This window comes from Urtica dioica, chromosome 8 (genome assembly GCF_054948205.1).
Source record: "Urtica dioica subsp. dioica isolate 48M chromosome 8, U.dioica_male_clone48M_v1_H2, whole genome shotgun sequence".
NCBI lineage: Eukaryota > Viridiplantae > Streptophyta > Magnoliopsida > Rosales > Urticaceae > Urtica > Urtica dioica.
The window spans coordinates 26,999,879-27,023,102 of record NC_142763.1 but is presented as its reverse complement, the minus strand read 5'-3'; the positions used below and the strand labels follow the sequence as shown (position 1 = coordinate 27,023,102).

Below are 23,224 nucleotides of genomic sequence, written 5' to 3'. Positions count from 1 at the left end.
TACACAGTTTTATATACGAGTAGACGATCTCTAGTTAAAAATTCGCTGATCAACACAACCCTGAATAGGTTTTGAGTCTTCAATGAGTAGAGAGGGTTTCAATATATTGCACGTCTTTATAACGACGAATCGAATTGTCGCATTCACTAATGTTCTTACTATATCTTACGCATGTGCTCAAAACCTACCGTTTTTTATTATATGAACATTTATTAGTGTCAATTTAATTTTAATTATCCCCGTTCCATGTATTAGTAAAATTTAGAAGAGTACCAGCAAGAGCAATTATGTAAGCGTAGTTAAGAATGACGTTTATTTCATCATTAAACTATTTAGTTCTTTTATAAAAGAAAAAAAAAAAGAAAAAAAGAATGAGGTATAAAAGTTCAGGGGCAGTGCGAACAGAGAAACAATAGAAAGAAAAAAAGTTCCAAAAACCTAAGAGAGAGGACTCCCAAAGAAAGAAGATCATCAGCAAAGAGAGAAAAGAAAAAGAAAGAAGAAATCACCGGTCGGTTAGGGATCAGAATCCGATGGCGAGCAGCGGGCAAGAAGCGCCGCCGTACAGGCCGTACCGGCAAGGTAAAGCCCTGCGCGGCCACGACGGAGCCGTATCGTGCGTAAAATTCTCCAACGACGGCGAGCTTCTGGCGTCGGCGTCGCTGGACAAGTCGGTAGCTCTGTGGTCCACGACCAGTCTATCTCTCCTCCGGCGCCTAGAAGGGCACTCGGAGGGAGTCTCAGACCTGGCGTGGTCGTCGGACTCTCGGTACATCTGCTCCGCCTCCGACGACCTAAGCCTCCGAATCTGGTCCATCTCCGGCGAGTGCGTGAAGACCCTCCGAGGGCACTCGGACGTGGTGTTCTGCGTGAACTTCAACCCTCAGTCGAGCCTGATCGTGTCGGGGTCGTTCGACGAGACGGTGAGGGTGTGGGACGTCAAGACCGGCACGTGCCAGCACAGCATCCGGGCCCACTCGATGCCGGTGACGTCCGTGCACTTCAACCGCGACGGCTCGCTGATCGTCTCCGCCAGCCACGACGGCTCCTGCAAGATCTGGGACGCCACTTCCGGCACGTGCCTCAAGACTCTCATTGACGATAAAGTCCCCGCCGTCTCCTTCGCCAAGTTCTCCCCCAACGGCAAGTTCATCCTCGTCGCCACTCTCAACGACACTCTCGTCAGTATTTCTCTCTCTAATTCTCAGTATTTCTCTTTGTTTGAACTTGTTAGACTCCAGATAATGCTAAGAAAATGAGACTTTTATAGGATTATGAATTACTCCTCTCACTCGTTGCCAATTGATTTTGAGATGGTCCACAAATCTCAAATCAGACAATGAGACTTATGAGATTTCAAGTTACTCTGCTCATTGGAAATTGAATTTGAGACCGTGATATTTCATCGAAATTTCATTGCTTTGCTTTACTATGCTCGAAGGTGTTTTGATCTGTTTTTTTTCTTTCTTGGGGGTGCAGAAGCTATGGAACTACTCGACGAAGAAGTTCCTGAAAAACTATTCCGGGCACGTTAACAAGACATACTGCGTGACTTCCACGTTCTCGGTGACGAATGGGAAATATATTGTGAGCGGTTCGGAGGATAAATGCGTTTACATTTGGGATCTCCAGCAAAAATCCATGGTTCAGAAGCTCGAAGGCCACGCTGACACCGTGATCTCTGTCTGCTGTCACCCCACCAAGAACATGATTGCCTCTGCTGGGCTCGACCGCGACAGAACTGTGCGCATTTGGGTTCAGGATCCTTAGACACTCCATGCTTGTAAATCTGTCTACCAAGTGAGGAATGCTATTTTACACCAAGTCCAAGTGTTGTGATCTATCACATGCGTGCCGAGATGAAAAAATGGTTATCGTATATGTGCTCTGCCGCTGATTTAACAAAACTTGGTGGATACATCTAATAAATAGAAAATTTAATGACGGTTTGATGACGGCTTGTTACATAATTGTGTCTTTTTATTTTCAGATGCTTGTATAAATTTTTACGATGGTTCAATATTCGTTTGTGTATGGTATAAGTATTGGGTTTGTCCATTTGAAATATCATTTGGGAAGTTAAAAAAAATCAATTCAAAGGGAAAATTGATAAATCAGCGTTCGGTATTATTGAGAATGATTAGTCGTAATAAGTCGCTCAACACTTACAAATCACAAAATACTTGGCTTTTCTTAATTGTTTTTATGGGTCGATTAGTTCAGTAGCCAAATAGCTTACTTTGATTTTTAAAAATTGCCCAAATTTATATTTATTAAGAAAGTAGTTCACCTCATCTAATATTACATTAAATATTTAAAAATACCCCTAAACTCTAAATTCTCTATTCTTTGGTCATGGCCGTTTCTCTCTCCTCCAAAACCTGCACCCAAATCTTTCATCTCTCTCTCTCTGTACAATGAAGTCATGCTTTTGCGCGACTCCTCCGACGATCAGATCGTTGGAAACTCTTAAAAGAAATCTATAGTCTCCGCCGTCCCGCTCGTCCCCGTCTACGCCATCATCGATTCTTCTTACATACATGGTTTAATTGATAAAATTTGTTTTCAAACTCATTATATAATAAATTCGAGTTGTTTTTTGCTAGAATTTTTGTTATGATTCTCGTAGTTGATTGTGAAAACTTTTCTGGTTTTTTCAATTAATTTACCAGAAGTAATTTACTATTCGGATTTTTGCTATTTGAAATCGGCGGTTAGTGTTTGGAATCGGTGATGGTGATATTTACATAGTTCAATTGATAATATTCGTTTGCAGGTTCATTATATAATCAGCTCGAATTGTTCTGCCTATGAATTTTGTACCGATTCTCGTAGATAACTCTGAAATTTTTCTGGTTTTTTAGTTAATTAATTTACCTGAATAGTAAATTCAATTTACCGTTCGTATTTTGGCTATTTGGAATCAGTGATGGTGATATTTACGTAGTTTGATTGATAATATTTGTTTTCTTGGCTCATTATATAAATAATTCGAATTGTTTTGCCTTGGATTTTTGTTATAATTCTCGTAAATAACTCTATTTTTTTAGTTAATTAATTTACTAGAAGAGTATATTCAATTTACTGTTCGTATTTTTAATGTTTGAAATCGGTGATGGTGAAGATTCGGACCGACAGTAAATTAAATTAATTGGATATAAAATTAAAATTAACTTCGTAATAAATTTAATTAAGTGGAAGAGTAAATTTAAGTTAACTACACATTAAATTAAAATAATTTTTTTAAATTTATACTAATAATAAAAACATGATTGATTAAAATCACATAAATTGTATCTTATTTTCTCGTGTAATAATAACTAAGTTGAGAACAATATTTTCGTTTTAACGGCAGCTGGATGGCCTAATGAAGAAGGGGAGAGAGAGAGAGAGAGATTAGTTTTGGAAATTAAAGAATCAAAGAGAGGGATATTTTTTGTGTTGGTAGGGCAGGATTTAAAGATGACGACGATTTCTCTCGTTTCCTTCTCCGTCAGTGTTCCAGTACCACGACCACGAGCTCATCTTTCTTCTCCGCCTACCCACTTTTCAAACCCCATTTTCTCGTCGTTACTCTCTACGAACCCACTCAGTTCGAAGCGCAGAAGATTCGTGGCCTTCGAAAGAAATCCACGGGACCAAAATGAGGCTCAGTTTCTTGACGAGAACGGAGTGGTTGATGATATGGATGGCTATCTCAACTATCTCTCCCTTGAATATGACTCCGTTTGGGACACCAAACCATCCTGGTCAGCTTCTTTCTTTCCTTGATTTTACCGGCTTTCTAATTTTGTTCTTGAATTTGATTTTGGCTGGAGTTTTTTTTTTTTTTTTTCCCTCGTGTGTAGGTGTCAACCATGGACGATTGGATTGACTGGGGTTATCGCAATTGCCCTGAGCTGGCTAGTTTTGAACTCGATATTCATCACATCACTGGTTTCGGTACTGATATCTGCTTGGTGGTACATATTCCTCTACTCCTATCCAAAGGTCAGGGAATCATTTACAATGCCTTTCGTGCTCTATTCTATAAAAGTGAGTGATACATTGTTTTTGAAGTTTTAATTCCTCTGCTAGGCATACTCGGACATGATTGCAGAGAGGAGAAGAAAGGTGACTAGCGGCGATGAAGACACGTTTGGACTTTCAAAGAGCCAGTGATATTGAATTTGTACAATGGGTCAATCCGGGAGTCTTGAAACATTTCTTTGTATTGCTAAGAATGAAATATGAATGTCTCATGACCATGGCTGACCGTGTTTTCGTGCATTCTTTAGATCAAATTACAAAGCTCAGAAGTTATTAAATACAGAGTTTAGGTTAGTTGTCTTTAATCCGGAGCCTTTCCTCGGTGGACTGACTGTGGGGGCCCGAAGAACCCCTCTCCTCGGCGAGCAGAGAGTGCAAATCGCTGCCGTTGGCGAGGCTGTTGAACTCGACGGCCTTGGAGGGCATGGCGGGGTATCGGCGCTGGCAAAAGGTCATGAGCCTCTTGACGGACTGCAAGTACTTGCGAGTGGTCTCGTCGTTCATGATGTGGGCGACACTGTTGGTGTGGATCTTCTCGCGAGCGGAACGCTCGTGGATGCCGACCATAGTGACTCCGATGGGCCACGGGGCGTTTCCGATCGCCATTTTGATGTATTGGTCCATAGCGGCAAGGTAGTCTCGCTTCATGCAGCACTTCACCATCACCATCAACGCTCGTCTGATGTCGTCTGGAAGGACCTATACGTCGACGAAAAAAGAGATCAATTATCTCAAGTATGGAAAACCCAATCCCAAAAAGAAAATAAAATTGAACTAAAAGTACTCGGCTTTCAATTTTGTTACAAGATTGTGACTCATCGGTGATTTTTTTGTTTAATAAGTTGTCAACCTACACAAGAAAATTCCTGACAGTCCAAATTCCTGTCGAAAAGCTTATAGCTGGATCCAATTACATATGATAAACACTGCTCGTTAAAAACTCGAGGATATTGGATGTGATTCACTCTAACAAAATCAAATTTGTGAAAGGACGATCGTCCAGACCTTTTCAATCCTTGAACGAAACAATTGGGGCCACTAGTCTCCCAGGGCCTCAGTAGTCGGGTTAAGCTGGACACTAGGTATGGTTCAAGATAAAAAAAGGACCGGTGAAGGTATCTCTCCCTAACAAGCCCGTTTAGCTCTTTAGTTAGAGTGACTTGGACCCAATATCCCTAGTTCTACCAAGGTATTAGAGCCTACCCAATTTTTTTAAATTCAGGGTCCCCCAATGTCCGATTTCCACAGTTGTATGACATCAGAGTCCTACATTGGGCGATGATCTTGACATGAACCACCTCTTAGTGAGGCTGTGTTAAACCCAATATACTCTGTTCTAATATACAATCAGGATATCTCTCCCTAAACAAGCCAAGGGTGAGTTAGACTTAGATCCAATATCCTCTGTTCTACTAAAATAGGTATAGGGTTCTTAGATATATTAAATTTCAATAGTTGTACGACATCAAAGTCCTACACTGGCTGAAGATCTAGACATGAACCACTTACTAAGCGGAGTGAGTTAGAGCCAATATCGTTGGAACTAATGATATTGCTCACCCAGTTTTATAAGAAGAGTAAAACAGAGAATAGAAAAGCTATACCTTCTTGCGGCAGAACTTGAAGAGAGGATTCAAGTAGCGAGCGCACTGCTTGAAAGTGGCGACCATAGACTTGCCTTTGGCGGTGCGCCTCTCGGTGTCGCCCATCTCGCTCAGCTCCTGCTTCCACTCGTTCAACAGCCTCTTGAAGAACACCAATATCTTGTCCTCCGCGCAAAGCTCCTCGAAGTTCCCCTTCATCTTCTTCGAGTCGCTCTCGCCGTCCACGCCGCTCGATCCCCCGTCGCTGAGGTCGTCGTCCCCGCCGTCGCCGCCGTCGCGGTCCTCCGATCCGCCTCCGTCGCCGCCCTCCGCCGATGCCTTCTGCCGCTTCCGCTCGCTCGGCAGCCCAGTCTTCTGACGCTTCCGAAGCTCCGCGATGTCGCGGAGAAAGTCGTTCGTCTGACCTTCGGTCATGTCGCTGTCGACCTCGAACGAACCGGTCTTGATCACGTGCTTGAGGCGGTCGAGCCGAGAGTCGTCGTCCTCGCCGAACAGAGTGATCGGCTGCTTCAGGATCCTGAGCCGTCGGATCACTTCCGGCTTCGGGAGCACGAGGTTGTCGATCTTTTGCTCGTCGGTCTGAGATTTGGACGCCGTCGTCGCGGCGGACGAGGCTTCCGCCGCGGTGGCGGAGGAGGAGTTCGATTTTGCGGCGGCGATTGCAGCGGCGGAGGAGGATGACGCGGCGGCGGCGGATTGGCGCTGCGACTTGGCCTCCAATTCGCGCTTTTCTTCGTCGCGGAGTTTCTGGATTCGCTTTTGCTCGATTTCCGAGCGCTTGAAGAATCGCTTTCCGCCGGATTCTTCGGCCAGGTTTTGACGTTTCTTGAGGAGCTCTTGCCTGAGAATGTCCATCTAGGGTTTGGGGGTTTGAGTTTGGGTTGGGAGTTGGGACTATAGCTTTGATTTGGGGTCAGAGGTTTTGCCGATTTGGGAGTGATGACATATGTTTTTATCGACATTGATTTCACTCGTATGTTCATTTAAGACCTTAACTGTCGTTTTAGTTTTTGAAGGACCTTAATTGTCGTTTTGAGTTCTTTATGGACCTTAAAAATTGAGTAAATGGTTTTATTTATTTAATAATGAAGAAACTATGAAATAGTCAAATACCTACAATTATATTATAAATAATATTAAAAAAAAATCGTCCAATTTATAATTTAATGTCACCTCTCTTAGATGAATGTATTTTGTTAGTTTGAAAGTTTGAACTATATTCATATTATAATTTTAACATAAAAGGTCATATGTCTAGCACTCTTATTATATATGAAAAATTATACTAACTAAGTCACGTTTGAATTTCTATTTGCTCGACGTTCAACTTTGTTTTAAAAATAACAAATAGTTCACACCGTGGATGTTTCAATACGATGGACATTTATAGAGCTAGCATTAGTAGATATCTCGGCCAAAAATGCTCATAGCCAAGTTTAGATTTTTAATTATTATTAAATATTCAAAACCTCGATTTGAATCTAAAATAGGGCATATAAAAATGAGGATCATAATGTTATTGATTGAATTAATAATGGAGAAAGGTGCTCAATACTAGGCTAGGAACCATTTTAGGACAACTCCTAAATGCGAGATCTTACTAAATAATCTTTGTGAAAGTTTCAATGGCACAATAGCAGTTCTTATGGCTAGGCAGAAACCGATCCTATCCTTGCTAGAGCGGATTAGAATGTATTTGCTGCAAAGGTTCATTAAGAAAAGCCTTGTTGCAGACAAATATAATGGTGAACTAGGTCCTCGAATATTTAAGATACTTGAGACAGACAAGATTCTAAGTGCACAGAACATAGCACAGTGGGCCGGTGAAATAGAATATCAAGTGAGCAACATGTACATATGAATGTAAAGAGTGAACCTGTCATGTCATACGTGCTCTTACAGGCGATGGGATTTGTCAGTTAATCATTACTCTTTATTGAATATTTAAGAAATTTCAATAAAGCCTTAAGATTTGTCTTAACTTGTTTGTGTGTGTGTGTGTGTGTGTGTGTGTTATATAACGTGCTCACATGCAATAAGTTGCATATGGAAAAAGCATGAGGACCCAGTCAAGCATGTGTCAGCTTGGTATAAGAAAGAATCCTACACTAAAACATACGAAAACAGGATAAAGCCCATAAATCCGAGTGATCAATAATACAAGCTTGACTACAATGGAGATGCCACCTGACAGAGCAAAACCTGGAAGGCCAAAGAAGTTGAGGCGAGTTGAACATGACGAAATCGTTCCTCGACGTGTAACCAGAATAATTAAAAAGTTTGTCACGGCGACATGCTCAAACTGTGGCAAGGATGGACATAACAAGATCACGTGTTTCAATAAACAACAAGAAGTACTTTTTGTATATAATATTGACAACCTATACTGTAAATTATAGAATATACTATTGGAAATGACAATATTTCACAAATTTCAGAGATAAACTACACATAACAGGAGACAAATCACTCAGCGAGCTCAAGCACCTCAACAAGCTCGAGCACCACATCACACAACTTAAGCTAGTCATGGACCTTCAGCTACACAAGAAAGCCAACCAAATTTAAGGGTAACGGACCTTAAACCATATTAAACTTCTAGTCATCAATGGATATGGAGTCAGATTTTTTTTTTCTTTCCATTTACAGCGAAGCCCAAAATTTAGGACTCACAGCGGTTGGAGGGAAGTCATGGAGCTTAGGGGGCTTTTCAGAGAGTGATTTTGTGTTACTCAGGACAAAGATGCATAGCCTATCTTTTGTCCTTAGTTTGAATACTTTTGGGTCAGGGTTTAATGTATGTAAATGCCCTACAAACTTTTTTTTTTTTTTTTTGATAAAAGGCTTAACTTATTACTTATGCACAAGAATTGTAATGAATGTGTATCCCACTATTTTGTACTAAGTAAATGCCTAGTAATGTGTATCTCAAAGACAATGTTTTGTGCCATTTCTTTAATCTAATGAATGTGTTTCTAATTATTTGTACTTACTAGTTTTTACACTAGTTTATGTCTGAAACTATTTGTGACTGCAACAATGTTGAACATTGCATCGTCTTTACACATAATTAAGAACCAACCAAATGTAAACATAACGCCACAATGTTGAACACATACTTTTAACACATTGCGTACATAATTCCACAGATAGGTTACATGTCGAACACACAATGGTTCAATAACATTGCATTATTTAAACAAAATCACACAAATAAGGAAAAGAACAATCGTAAGCAACAACTTCAATCTGTGCACTTCACTAGCAATCACCCTAATCACATCACTTGATTCTTCATTTTTTGTTTGAGATGGTCCTCGGTCTACCGAATGTTCAGTCACCAAAAAATGCTCCACGTTTTCAAGTGTATTGATCTTGTTCAACAATCCAAGAATAATTTTCTTTGCTCTTAAGCACATCGGTGGTTCCATCCACTCCAAAACCCGCACCCTTTTAAGTTCGAATTCTGACAAAAAACTCACTCCAATTCAATATTTGAATTGCCCAAACTCAATATCGATTAACAAATACAAAACACAGACAAACTTTATACGTGAGACATCCAAAAAATTGTCTTCCTGGGTTATCACTAGTCCACGAAGTCCGTTCAACCCTGCTCATCTCGCAAAAACACGCCGTCCTTCGTTCTTCGACAACGACACGAGGTTTCTTGCGATTCGACGACATGCTCTGACTGCTTTCCATATCGCGTACGAGAGACGAGTATCCAAGAGACCAGTATACGAGCGACAAAGATGAGAAATGATGGGCTATCGAACCTTAATTGGTTATCGAGCTATGAAATTGATTTTGGGAAAATTGGGGATTTCTAACCCTATCTCGAATTGGGTGATGAATATTATCTTGACTTTATTCATATATCAAACAACCAAATATATTTTTGTTATTGTGGGGTTATATTCGTAACTTCGCTATAAATGTATCCCACGTGAAAAAAACGTTAAGATTTAACTGACTTTTAATGATATTGATACACGGAACGACCACCAGCGTCCAAAGCATGATATTGTAGGGTGGTTTGATCGATTTTATATTTTACGGGACACGTTGTCACACGTACTATAATTCAGGGAGCAATCTTGTCATTTATTCTTTTAATTATGAATTCCTATATATATAAAAAAAAAAGCAGGTTTTTGAATACAAGGTCATACTCATTTTGTTTAGGTCATGAGAATGGCTATTTTTTAATCAATAACCAAACGTTGGTTAATATAAATTTATATGACCGTATATGTTGTTATAGGGGTAAAATTTAGAAAATAAACTTTAGCATTTAATATCTTTAAACTATATTTTGAAGAGTGAGAAAGTGAAAAAACTGCAAAAAAAAAAAAAAAAAACACTTTTGAACTGGTTGTTACTTCAAGTTCAAGCCTTGTATAAAAGCAAGAAGTGATGATCTAATATTGGTGAAAAGACCTGTGGATATAACAGATAGAACTTAAGTGGAATTCCATGCTCCCATGCCTTAGCATGCATATCTGAAAGGCATTTCGATCCATCAAATTATATTTAAGAATGCTACGAGTAGGAGGCATATTTAAGATCTTATGCACCAATAATTAGAGGAATGAATGGTTCAGAAACTTGACCTTATCCAAGATCGAATCCCTTAGCACCTCCTGAAATCTACCTAAAAAAGCTATTAAGGAGAGAGCCTGAAGAACCACATGTCGCAACTAAAGCTAGAAGATATATGGCATGGTTATGCATTGCGGAAATTGTGGAAGGCCGGTCATACTAAGAAAACTTTGTGGTAAAGTGTCCACAAGAAATAAAATAAAAAAAGTTTGAGAGATTAAGTTTTAGTCTCAAATGTTTTTTTTTAGTTCCTTCACTAAATATTATAATTAACAACTCAGGCATGAAGAAATAGCTGCTCAAGAAGAAGAGATAAGTAGTAGAGGACAGCAAAATATATAAGCTGAAGTGGTGAAAAATGCATGTAGACATATGCTTTTATTTTGGTCTTGACATTTTGTTTTCCTTGGAACTTTTTTTCCATCTTGAATTTGCACTCTTGTATGCCATCAATTGACTTGAGAATTAAGAATAGTTTATTTTGGATTGATAAAGAGAATTTTTTTAAGAATCTTTTGATCATAATTGAATTTCTAGTGTTGATTAACATGTTTTTATATTTTTATATTGGATAATTTATATCATATTGGTTATTTTTCTCAATGTGATACCATTCTTATTTTAACAAAGAGTTATAAGAACTTTCTAAATAAGTAAAGGGAGTTTGAGTAGAGTAGCTGATCCAAAATATAAAATTATCAAAATAACTAATATTTGATTTATTTTGTGCAATAGCCAATAAACCACATTAACCTACCTAATGAATCTTTTATTCCCTCCATTAAATGGGTATAGCTGACGAGATATTGAACTCAATATCTGAATCAAATTGAAATCTTCCAGATTTCGTGCATTGAAATTATACCCATGCATCTGCAATAAACGTGAAATAAAAGGAAATAAATCATCATCACAAAATCACATATACACGCAAGATCCAATTCCCGAAAATAGAATAAACTAAAATCCCCAATTCAATTTGAAATCTTCTGAAAATTCATTTACGCAAACTAACATCAATTTACCGACATTAACATAAAATACACACAAATATGTCAAAATTAACACAAATTTCCAAAAATAAACCGATGTAAACACAACAATAATAAGAACAAATATGTCGAAATTAACACAAATAAAATACATAAACACAAAATAAACACAACAATAAGAAAAAAATTCAAACAAACGAGATTCACCAGTTGAGGGGGTTTCAATGACGGAAGCTGAGGCCGGAGAGTCGTCATGGCCAACTTGCACTCCACCCTCGTCATGGCACAAACGAAGCCGATCCAACTCTCTTGCCGCGAACGATATTTTGCGACGGAAATTCGACCACGCCGTTGATTTCATTCGGGCTCGAACCATCAGGCACGCCCCGCAAGGATGGAGACGACGGCGTTGTCACTGTGGCAGTCTCCGGGCTTCCTTTTGAGGTAGGCGGTGGCGCCGGCACAGCGGCAAGACTCTCCGATGGCCTCGACAACAATGACCTTGGCGGGCTTGTGCCTGCGCGTACATGAATTCTTTGACAGAGGCAGCGCCGGAGGGGGCGGCGATCTCGGGGAGGTGAAGCCGGCAGACATGTTGACGACGTCGACAACGTGGCGGACGAAAGAAGCCTCGTGCGTGGCGCCGATATCAAAGACGGAGGGTAGCTGTAATGCATAGTTTTTTTTTTTTTTTTTGAAAAAAGTCATGGAGGTTTGTACGATCCTCAAATGCAAGAAAAAATTGAAATCAATTTTTGAACTGATGAGAGAGAGAGAGAGAGAGAGAGAGAGAGAGAGAGAGAGAGAGAGAGAGAGCGTAAATGTGAGACCCGACTTTTGTACACGTCAGCTTCTGTAAAAATTTCCTCTTATCAATAAATAAAGGAAATTTTCTTCTCTCTCCGTGTTGAATGAATTATAAGAATTCACAATAAGGAAATGGTGAGTTTTGATAATCCGAATATAAGGAAAGAGATTTTTGAAAGCACTTGAATGTTGGAATAAATTTAAGTGCTTGAGAACGAAGGAAATAATATTAAGGAATTTCTCGAATGAATGAGGAAACAATCGAGAATGGAAAATTAAGAATATTAAGGTCGATAATATTTTAGAATATTTTCACGGATTTAAGGATGGTGAAAGTGAAAATATATTTTAACGACCTTAAACTAATTCCAACGTGAAAGGAGTTCGAAAGGAAATTAGTGAATTAATTTCCTCGTTATATTTTTCCATCTCTCGAAAAGAGAATAAAATTAAAAGGATCCAGGTACAACGAGGTGGAGGACGAATTTGAGAAGAAACTTTGAGGAGGGGCAGTTTTGACAATATACAAGCCCAATAATGAGGTGACACCCGTCCCACACGTGGGCCTTTTGAGTTTTCCCATGTGGCATTCTAATCACCTACTTCTCTTCATTCAGTCTTCTTCTTCCTTCTTCTCCACGCACGCGACCTGCAAAACAAACGAACAAAGAAAAAAAAAATCTCTCGGTCATCTCCTTCAAGCTCACCGAGACTCATCATCACCACCGTCTCTCGCCCTTTCCCTTTCTCTCTCTCTCTCTCTCGCCTTCGCGCGTCACGTGGTGCCGAGCCATCGCGCGCGCCTCGACCGAGCGAAGCGACGCCGCCGCGAGCTCGCCGTGACCACCGCCTGAGGAAGAGACGCCGGGAACGAGAGTTACAGCGACGAGGACTCCGGATTCGCAAGAATTTCGGTAAGAAAAGCTAAACCCGAATTGATTTTTGAGATTTAGGGTTTTTGAAATTGAAAATTTGGGGGTTTTCGATTTCAATGAGGATTTTCGTGAAATTGATTGGTTTAATACGTTAATTGGACTCGATTGTTGATGTATATGACCTGAATTTGAAGTTTTGAATTCGGATTTCTGGGTTTGTTGATTTTGGCCGAATTTTTGAAAAGGAAAACTGTTTGTTTGAGTAGCCTCTGTAAATCGACGTGGACAGAATGGTACGATCTGAGTTCTTATTTTTGGATATTTTTCATGGATAGTAGACTGTATGAGCTTTCTAAGATGATCAAGAACATGTAAATCCATTGAGTATTGAATGAGTTATGAATTTTCAAAGATTGTGTTTCGCAGCAGTAATTACAGGATTTCCAGAACTGTAACCGGAAATTACGGGCTGTTTTTGAGATAGCTATTCTTGTCGTATGTATGCTTGTAATATCTCGTTAGAAAGCTACATGAGTCTACTTTCATTTGCCGCTAGAATCAATCGATTTCAAGTTTTGTAGCTCGAGTTATGATGGCTTAAGCGCTAGTGGGTCGGGCTATCGGGAAATTCTTGTGATTTGTTTGTGTTTTGCCGAGCGTTTGATTCTGTGTGTTCAGCCGGGGCTGGTTAAGTGTTTGCTTGGTTTGGAGTTGATTATGAGTTTGAAAGTGTGAAATTGACTCGTTATCGGATTCAATGACTTGGTTACAGATCTAGACGGACGAACGGAAACCGGACGAGGCGGAGGCGACGAGGCCGGTTTTGAAGATTCTAAGAAAAAGAGTTATCGAAATTAAAGCTCGATTAACTCGTGAGTCTTTTAATCGCGTCTCGCGTTTAAATACTCTTGGATTTGATTAATGTGATGTATTTCGCGTATTTAAATAAATAATTTATGTTTATTTATTTAATAACGTTTAAGAGTTTGATTTGATTCGCTTTGGAATTCTCGGTTACTTTTTATTCGGATCAATTTATTTGAGACTCATAAGCATGTTATTGGATTTTATTTCGTATTGTTCTCGATACGAAAATACGTGAGTCTTGAATAAGTTTGACTTCCGAAAAACCGGAGAATAATGAATTAAATTATCGAATTCCGAACCGACTCGAATCTAATCCCGACAACGAACCTTATCTTTTCAAGTAGTTTCAAATCCAGTAACTAATGAAGTTTCAACTTCGGATTCTAGTTCTCTCGACGCTCCAGGACGTGCTAAAGGTCTCGGGAAGCGTGTAAAGCAAAGTGTCCTCCGGAATTCATCGAGTTCTCCGACGAACTATTCCGGGTAAGTGGGATTTAAGTTTGAGGTGCCAAATGGGGAATGGTGCCTAGTAGAATAATTGTTTATGTTTTTTTCGTTTAATCCTAAAACAAAGAGAAACCCTCAGTTAGACAAGATGACCGAATAAGGCTTCGGCCACTAACTAATAAGATAATAAAATGGTAGGGTTAAACGATTAGCAAGTTAAGAACCTTGAAGCCTTTAAAACTTTGTTGAGCTTCTGTAATAGGTTTTTAACCCTTTGTCCTGATGGAGAGGACAACAGGAGGAGGAAAGACGGTGTCCTTCGGATTCAATCCCGAGAGGAACTGTTCTAGGAGAAGGTCCAGCCTCACAGCTGTCGACAACTCCTTTTAAAATACTTAAAGAGCCATACAGTGAAATTAATAATGTTAATAATGGGCTTTATCCCGATAAGATCTCCTCCTGTAATAAGATAGACAGGTAGGCTGTAGACAGCTCCTGTAAAACATAACGAACTCTTGTCGGCAATGTAGCGAGTGGCATTCCCGAAGGCCCTTTAATGGGAAGTCGATGGGTGGCTTCAGGTAAGTCGATGGGTGGCTTACCTGTCCTGAAGGAAATATGAACCCTGGATCGACCAGGGATTGGTGAGGGTTTGATTCCCTCTACCAAACGCGCGCTAAGGCCCTCCTACATGTGCTAGTGGATCCCAGACGTTAAAACTTCGGCCTTCTGAGGGCTAGGCTCAAGTTCTCAGAATGGTTTACTCATCTCTCATGAACGGCTGCGGACTGAAGTGTTGATTGGCCAGTCCACTGATGTAAGGCGCCGGTATGAGCGAGATGGATGAGTTTCTAGGAAGACGGTTGTTAGCCGGATTCCTATATGATTATGTGTTTGATTGTTTTAGAACGGGGTTTTAAAACTGAATATGTCTATGTTGATTGAATGATATTTTTGTTATCCTGATTGTATGATGGAACTTCTTTATTCTTCTGAATCTATCACCTGCTATCATCTGCATTTTATCATCTGCAACCATGCATCTCATGTAGTGCTAGGTTAGATATCCTGCTTACTGAGTCGGTGTGACTCACCCCTTAAATCCCTCTCCTTGTAGATAAAGGAAAAGCTCAGGCGAAGCAGGAGTGCTAGTCAAGGTAGATCTCATGACGACCTGTGGCATAGGAAATGTCTTTTTGGGAAATGGGTATCAGGTTTTTGAAAACCGAGCTTATATGCTCGTGAAAGTTTTATATAGCTTTGAAAGAACTTTTATTATATCATAACGTTTAGATAATCGGCCCGAACCTCTTTTTACGTTTTGAAACTCGGTTAGCACGATTATGGGCCTGTGCTTATGGATAGCAAGCTAGGGTAGTCCGCATTTTTGTAACTCTTCTAAAAGCGAAAATTTTTACCATTTTTAGCGGACTAGCTCTAGGAACCCTTGTTATTCCTTATATGTAAATTAATTTTATTTCCGCTGTTTGTTTAATAAACGTTTTGTAAATGACGTTTGAAAATGTTTTATGTTCATTTCATTTGAAAACATAAATGGTTTATGATAATGTTATGGGAAAAGTCGCGTTCCGAGGACGACGGGTGTCCTGCGGGTCGTGACAGTAAATGAGTTTAAATGTATAATCATAAGACAATATTTCATTAATTATTTATTTTAATCAAATAAACATTGAAACAAAAAAGGCAAAACTAGACGTAAAAAATTGGTTTAATTGTCACGTCATCAAAATTGAGTATTTAAACAAATTTTTTGAAATATTGGCTAGTTTGCATTTCAATGTTGAGTTGGCTAGTCCGTGTAATTTTTCATAACTAAAACATTTTAGGTGTGGGCCATTATAGGCTATTATCAAATCCACATATTTGTTTATTTCCAAAATAATATCATAAAATAACTTACCTAGTAGTGTTTTTCGTACCAAATAATTTTGTCATGAGTCTTTGATGTAAATCATTTCTAATGTGGGTAAGTTTAGGTATCATCCTCCTTAATTATATATATCTTATTTCCTTCATGATTCCATTTCTTAACTTTCCGTATGGGACGCCTTTGTTTTTTACCTACTCTCCATTGTTTAGTAGCTAATACAATGTGAAGATTAATCTTGGGCATTAGAATTTATCAAAATTTTTGTTACCGTTAGTTTAACAGAAAAAGGGTATTTCCGATAAACTTAAAACTGGAATCCGTGCTTCACGAGAATAGAAATTCAAGTAAGCTTATTGGAAATTATATTTCCGACAATTTTTGGGTTTTTTTTAAATAAAAATAAAAATCAATTTTAAATGATAATTGATAGGGATTATAATGTTAATTTTTTTAAAACAAAGTACTACTATGTAAAATAAGAAAATGAATAAGGATTTGTCAAAACTGGCCTCGTTAAAGCTAATATGTAAAGTAAGGAAATCTTGATAGAAGATATAGTGTTTTTTTAAATTTATTAATCATAATTTCAACATATAATGCTTCAACTGGCATCACAAAAAAATGTTGATTTTAAATTAGATTTTTAGCTTTTAGATGCGAAGTCACTAGGTATTTGTCGCATAAAAAAATCATAATTTTTAGCAAGATAAATTTCCATGTTTCATTCATTAGTTGACTTGTATTTTTTTTTTTCCTCTTTTCTAGAAATTAGGTCGAAAATAAAAATAAATAAATAAAACTATTTCATTTCTTGTCTTTTCTTCAACAACCGCTCTTTCTCTCTCTCTCCACTCTTTCTTTTCTTTCTCTCTCTTTGTCGCTCTCTCCAGCCCAATCACCGCTGCAACCACCGCTACTCACGCTCGTGAACACCGCCGCTCAAACGAATCCATTACACAAATTTCCTATAAATCACGCTAATAATATGTAACTAGTGATGTCGCTTAGGCTGATACTCTTAACTTGTTTGTATTTTGCAAAGGTACTCGCTAGAGTAAAAAGAATAACACCAAAAACTTTCGCAGTAATCTGAGCTCGAACAATAACAACATTTTTTTTTGTATTTTTGGCCCAATATCTAACCCAAATTGGCCATCTCTTTTAAAATTCTAGCAAAACTATTACTTAAATTAGGTAACTAACTCAATCCACTACCAAACAATATTATATTCATATCTTACCCCTCATCAAATACACATCAAAATTTTCGCATCCGACTCCAAATCCTTCAATCCTCCGATATTGTCCCCGAACTCTCCGTCGATTTCGAATCCTTCAATCCTTTGATATTGCGTCCGACCTTATTTTCTGTCACCAATTTTCTGATTTCGCCACTTCCGAAGCCGACGGAGCGTCTCCGTTCTCAAACTTGGAAAAATGGTAAGTAAATATGATTTCCAATTCGATTAACCCATAGAACACCATAATCGAAACCCTACCCCGCATCTCCGATCAATTATCTGTTAGATTAACTATAAAATATGGTAAATAATATTTCCAATTCGATTAACCCATAGAACACCATAACCGAAACTTTAGAACTTTAATGGTAAATAATATTTACAGTCGGGCATTCGATAGTAAATATTATTTACCATTCGAAAAAGCAAAATACTTGTCTCCGATTTGGCGAACGATCCATGATTCAAACCTGATGATGAATAACTGGAAAAAAATTGGAATTGACAAACAAATAAGAACGAAGTTTTAAGAAACCAAAGAACCTAAACACCTACACTAGACAAACATAAACTAAGAAGGATTAAATGACTAACCTAGACTAACAGATAATATAAGAACAATAGACGAACATCTACGAAATCGACGATCCTAAACATCTATTCCAAATGAGTCGTCGAATATCCTGGTTGCAAATCTAGGATAATTTTAATGGTAAATAATATTTACTGTCGGACCATTCGATAGTAAATATTATTTACCATTCGAAAAAACAAAATACATGTCTCTGATTTGGCGAACGATTCCATGATTCAAATCCGATGATGAATAACTATAAAAAAGTCTGGAATTAACAAACACATAAGAACGAAATTTTATGAAACCAATGATAATATTGGAAGTCTGAGAAATATGAACTATTTCCCTAAATAAATAGATAGTTAGTCTATAATTTAAAAGTCTCATCTATATAAAGAGACTAGTTGTTTATAATTTTTTTTTTCTTTTCGATGTAGTTTAGCAAGTGTACATTTTTAGAAGTAAAATCATCTCTAATTTTTTTATATTTGAAAAATTAATCCTTGACAGAATTCACACGTGACTAGCACATTAGGAAATTTTTGACAAGAAATTACTTTACGATCATTCACAAAATAACTAAAATCTAGTTATTTTTTGCTTTAGTTTTTTTTTTTTCTTTTTCTTTTTTCTTTGGGTTTTAGATGCGCACCCACTAACAACACAAACAAAAATATAATAATTATTTATAGTAGCTTTTTTTATATATATTTGATTACAAAAATAGCTGCTTAAATTTATAACTGCCAAAATAGATTAATAAGTTGGGTTTTTCCTGAAATATGTCTGTTTCAGGATTTGTTTATCTTTATCTTTATTTACTGTTTATAATTTTACCAACAAAAATCATTGGAATGTAGACTTCCTTAAAAAAAAAAAAATTGCATAGACATTCGCATAACTTATTAATGATAACGGGGTGTTTTTCGAATTTTAAATAAATATCAGGTAACTTTTATATACATTGCGAACTCGCCTTTCGTACGATTCCCGACTCCGACACTCACAGTCCGCCCCCAATCCCAAATGACGACCATTCGCAGATTTTGCTGCAACGACCTTCTTCGCTTCTCTCCGGTCAATTTCGACCATCTCACCGAAACCGTAAGTTTAATCAATTATCACCAGACTGTTATTGGGCTCGACTGATTCGTGGAATAATCTGTGGATTTCAGTTCAACATGTCTTTCTACATGACCTATTTGGCGAGGTGGCCCGACTACTTTCATGTCGCCGAAGGCCCTGGAAACCGAATGATGGGTTACAGTAAGCTCTCTCTCTCTCTCCCTCTCTCTCTCTCTCTAATTATTATGTATTGATGAAAGAATGTATTGTGTTATGGTGAGATTGCAGTTATGGGGAAAGTGGAAGGACAAGGCGAGTCTTGGCATGGTCATGTCACTGCGGTGACCGTTGCCCCAGAGTACCGAAGGCAAAATCTGGCCAAGAAGCTCATGAACCTTCTCGAAGACATCAGTGATACGATGTAAGGATTTGTGATATCAGGATTTCAATTTTTTACTATTTTTTGCTGTTAACTCTTTGAATATCTAGATTTTTTTTTTATGCTGTGGTATTTGTACTTTCTGTAGAGACATCTTAGTATCTGTGTTGTTGGTTCAAGATCGTTTACTTGTGAATTTTCTTTTTCGACAGCGACAAAGCGTACTTTGTGGACCTTTTCGTTAGAGCATCAAATACCCCAGCCATAAAGATGTATGAAAAGGTAAGATTTCTGTTACCGAACGTATGAACTTTAACATTATGCTTGTTAGTCGAGCATCATTAGTTTTGATCTGTTCTATGTTAATGTGGGAAAAGAGAGAGGTTCTTGGGAAGATTTGCGCTCTCATGGTTGTTAATAGTCAACATTACTTCAGAAAGATTAGGCTGAGAGAAACGGTATTTGCTAGACTTGGTCTGTTCCCCATCGCCAGAGAAAAAAAAACTCGAGCATGTAGTTCATCGAGAGCACTTCTATAATAAGACTCGAATAAGAGAATAAAAGGTTTGGTGGTACTCAAAGATTCACAATCACCCATATCAAAAAAGTTTTTTAACTTGTGACAGTTACTAATTGGTTAACTCTGGAATGATTCTAAATGTGGGAACTTCTGAAATTAGTAGTTGAACTTCATTACGCTATCTTAACTGTATAAAAACACAAGCTAAGTGGTTATGTTAAATAAAATATCGTATGAATTTTATTATTTTGCCTTGAAGAAAAAAATTATGAGTAAAATAAATTGGTATTTGAAATGTACTTCCATATCTTACGATTTTCAATGGAAAACCCTCTCATTTCTGTGGAGGACTGGTTTAGCATGGATATGGGGTCTCTGTTAAGATCTTAGGGGTCGGAGTGCTTATAATAATAAGTATTTACTGAATGGGTGATTCTAAAATAAATAGTAATACATTGACGTATAAAGAGAAGTTAGAAAATATCATTTGGGGAAGAAAATAGATTGGAGGGAAGATTAGGCATTTGAGAGTTCTGGGTCTCTAGAATACCCGTTTTACTTGTAATTGTTACCCCTTTCATCGAAGGATTTCGTAAGCTCTAATCGGTTTCAAATGTTCACTGGTATAGGAATCCCAAATGATAACAACCAACTAGTTGTGACTTAAATACAGGATTCAAATCCATTGAGCATAGGCCGTAGTCTTGCTCATTATTGATACGTAAATAAATAAAACTGACGGACAGAATCATTTGGTGTTGTGTCGAGGTTTTAATTGCTACGAGTAATTCCTTATTGTACAAAACCATTATTGAGTTTCAATTCGTATAAAGCTGTGAACAGCAATTGTTCCCATAGGCAACCAATTTTCCATTCTTTTATGCTCTAAGTTCCATGTATTTGCTTATGAGATGCTTATTTTACATCTGTTTTCTTTTGTTGTTGTTTTTTTTTTTTTTTTTTTCTCAGCTTGGGTATGTAATTTATAGAAGGGTTCTGCGTTATTATTCTGGGGAAGAAGACGGATTAGGTGAGTTTTTATGTCTGCTCCCAAACCATTTTATGAGTTGTCTTTTCTTAATCTTTATTTTCTAACATTTCTGTTGCAAATTGGTCTGGCTCTCAGATATGAGGAAGGCATTGTCACGCGATGTTGAAAAGAAGTCTATTATACCTCTCAAACGCCCAATTACACCTGATGAATTAGAGTATGATTGATTCTGCTCTCTCGCACTATATAAATTATATACGAAAAATCTGCATGCTAAAAGTTTGGCAATGTTATATATTAGCTCAAAGTCAGGCATCATGGTCAAACGAGTTGCGCATCGATGCTTACTTCTCTATGAACACACTTGCGCTAAGTTTTGTATCATTTCATGTTTTTTGTTAATTGTCTTTTTGGCTTTTTCTATTTGACTATTTAATCAATTTTATTTATTCTGAGAATACATTTATTCAGAGGTTAGTAGATCGAGTCATGACAAACATTTCTGATTTCGACCCTGAACTAGTATTATGGATAATATAGATGAAATGGAGTGGTTGCTTGGTTTTCATTGATAAATTATGTCCCTCTTGGCCCTCCATTACGTATCGAGTTTTCTTAAACACATGTAGTACTTGCATAGATTGAAAATAGAAGCCTATTGAAGTTGACCTTAATAATCCATGGAGAAACAAGTTGTGCCCTAAACCCGGAGTCTCCACAATCTACTTCTGTCTTTTAGTTTTCTCCCAAAACTTATTTGGGCATTGTAACTGTATTAAATTTGTTTATTTTCATTTTATTTACATTTTAGAAATCTGCGCTAGGTGTTATTATTATTTTAGAATATTATGGCTGAATTTGTCGGGTCATAAATATCCTGAATTATGTAATCTAAGAAGAAATCAAATCTATAATGCATAAGCAACATTAAATATGCAAGTTTCATTGTTTTCATCTTGTATTTTAATGTATTCTTCTTCCTTATTTTCTTTTTCTTTTTAATATAAAAAAGGGATTTTTCAAACCAGCAGGTTCTGTAACATCAGGGCCTTGATATCAGAAGGTAAGTAATCCTCCTGAGAAATACAATCTGGGATAGAATTTTCCGCTCTCGCTAACAATTGAGGAACACAATACGCAGACTTCTTTACGAAATTCAAAGAAAAATGACAAAATTCGGCAATAAAAGTTTTCCAATCCTGAATTATATGGCCAAAAGTAGACACCATGTTGTCTCGGTGCCTTATAGCTTTGATGACTTGTAAAACGATCCGCTTCAAGAATAACCGTCGGCCATCTTCTCTGCTTGTTCCAGCTCAATGCTTCTCGGATTCCGATAGCCTCTGCCACTGCTGGTGAGAAAGGTCCTAGTCTGATCTAACCACAAAGCCATATCTGAAGATAACTCTGTTTACATTGATTTTAACTGTGTTTGGAGGAGGCACTGTACCAGCGAGGCTGTCTCCGATATCCCCTTTTAGCATCTCAGCTCGTCGGTCACTGGTTTCCTTTGCCAAAAAAAAAAAAGTTGCTATGGTTCTCGGTCTTCACACCACCCAAAACAGGCCTAAGGCACACCCAACAGGGACGTGGAAAATAGATTCATGAGCAGCTAAGCATGATGAACAAAGGGGGATTCGACTACGACCTGTGTCACGACGTGTTTGTCGGGGCTACGTCATGAATATGAATTGCCGTATTCAATGGGATTTTCAAGATAAGGTTATAATCTCGTTCGTTAAAAATGTCTCGAAGCAAAGTCCAAATCCCAGCTACACAAGCAGATTACTCACTTTTGCTCCTCCACCCGAACCGATTGTCCTTCTAACTCCCACTTTAATTACCGACCTCGCCTCCCAAATGCTAGGCAACACGAAACTCGGGTTAGAGCCTAGAAGAAGCATCAAAGAAAGAGCTACGAAGAATATCTTGCTTTATAGATTTCCCCGATCAAAGAGCTCTCTCGGGATACCAATCTCCATTACGGAGGCGACTAAATCTCACAGCTGATACTTTATGATTACGCATTCTGTCCCAAGTCATCCAATGACTCTTCCTTATTTGATTCTACTTGCAACAATGAGAGGACTACACTTGGCTGACTTAGCAATCCAAGTATTTGGGCCTAAGTTTCACTCTTTTGCCCAGCCGAACCTCGATAAGTGTCCTCCCACGTAGCTTTTCAGCCAAACAGATATTAAAGTCGAGGCAAACTTTTCCACTCTCTCAAACCCAAAGTTTCTCGAATCAGCAAAGATCAAAGTGTACAAGTTAGCTAGCCTTTTTCTCTCTAAGTTTTAACCATATATTAACAAATGGAATAAAGAACACACA

General features: G+C 38.0%; 4 protein-coding genes across 5 annotated transcripts; 3 read left to right on the top strand and 1 right to left on the bottom strand.

The window, feature by feature from the left end:
• The first annotated feature begins 173 nt into the window (after positions 1-173).
• On the top strand, positions 174-2,056 carry WDR5B (Transducin/WD40 repeat-like superfamily protein). Its single transcript, XM_089622016.1, has 2 exons — positions 174-1,181; positions 1,480-2,056. Exons 1-2 carry the CDS (start codon positions 534-536, stop codon positions 1,768-1,770), a joined length of 939 nt encoding a protein of 312 aa, XP_089478142.1. The 5' UTR covers positions 174-533; the 3' UTR covers positions 1,771-2,056.
• Positions 2,057-3,357: 1,301 nt separating this feature from the next.
• On the top strand, positions 3,358-4,247 carry LOC149388759 (spindle pole body-associated protein). The gene is made up of 3 exons (XM_089623587.1): positions 3,358-3,749; positions 3,849-3,990; positions 4,078-4,247. Exons 1-3 carry the CDS (start codon positions 3,463-3,465, stop codon positions 4,159-4,161), a joined length of 513 nt encoding a protein of 170 aa, XP_089479713.1. The 5' UTR covers positions 3,358-3,462; the 3' UTR covers positions 4,162-4,247.
• LOC149388758 (splicing factor Prp18 family protein) lies at positions 4,192-6,578 on the bottom strand. Its single transcript, XM_089623586.1, has 2 exons — positions 5,634-6,578; positions 4,192-4,728 (listed from the first exon to the last, which is right to left on the bottom strand). The coding sequence occupies exons 1-2, from the start codon at positions 6,486-6,488 to the stop codon at positions 4,321-4,323; spliced, it is 1,263 nt and encodes a 420-aa protein (XP_089479712.1). The 5' UTR covers positions 6,489-6,578; the 3' UTR covers positions 4,192-4,320.
• Positions 6,579-12,661: 6,083 nt separating this feature from the next.
• On the top strand, positions 12,662-21,348 carry LOC149388757 (Acyl-CoA N-acyltransferases (NAT) superfamily protein). 2 transcript variants are annotated; one of them, XM_089624071.1, is made up of 10 exons: positions 12,662-12,951; positions 13,685-13,784; positions 14,167-14,262; positions 15,344-15,383; positions 18,884-19,039; positions 19,111-19,201; positions 19,289-19,421; positions 19,592-19,661; positions 20,869-20,929; positions 21,026-21,348. In XM_089624071.1, the coding sequence occupies exons 5-10, from the start codon at positions 18,962-18,964 to the stop codon at positions 21,115-21,117; spliced, it is 525 nt and encodes a 174-aa protein (XP_089480197.1). In that variant the 5' UTR covers positions 12,662-12,951; positions 13,685-13,784; positions 14,167-14,262; positions 15,344-15,383; positions 18,884-18,961; the 3' UTR covers positions 21,118-21,348. The 2 variants fall into 2 exon arrangements, with proteins under 2 accessions (XP_089480197.1, XP_089480198.1); XM_089624072.1 differs by lacking the exon at positions 15,344-15,383.
• Positions 21,349-23,224: the final 1,876 nt, after the last annotated feature.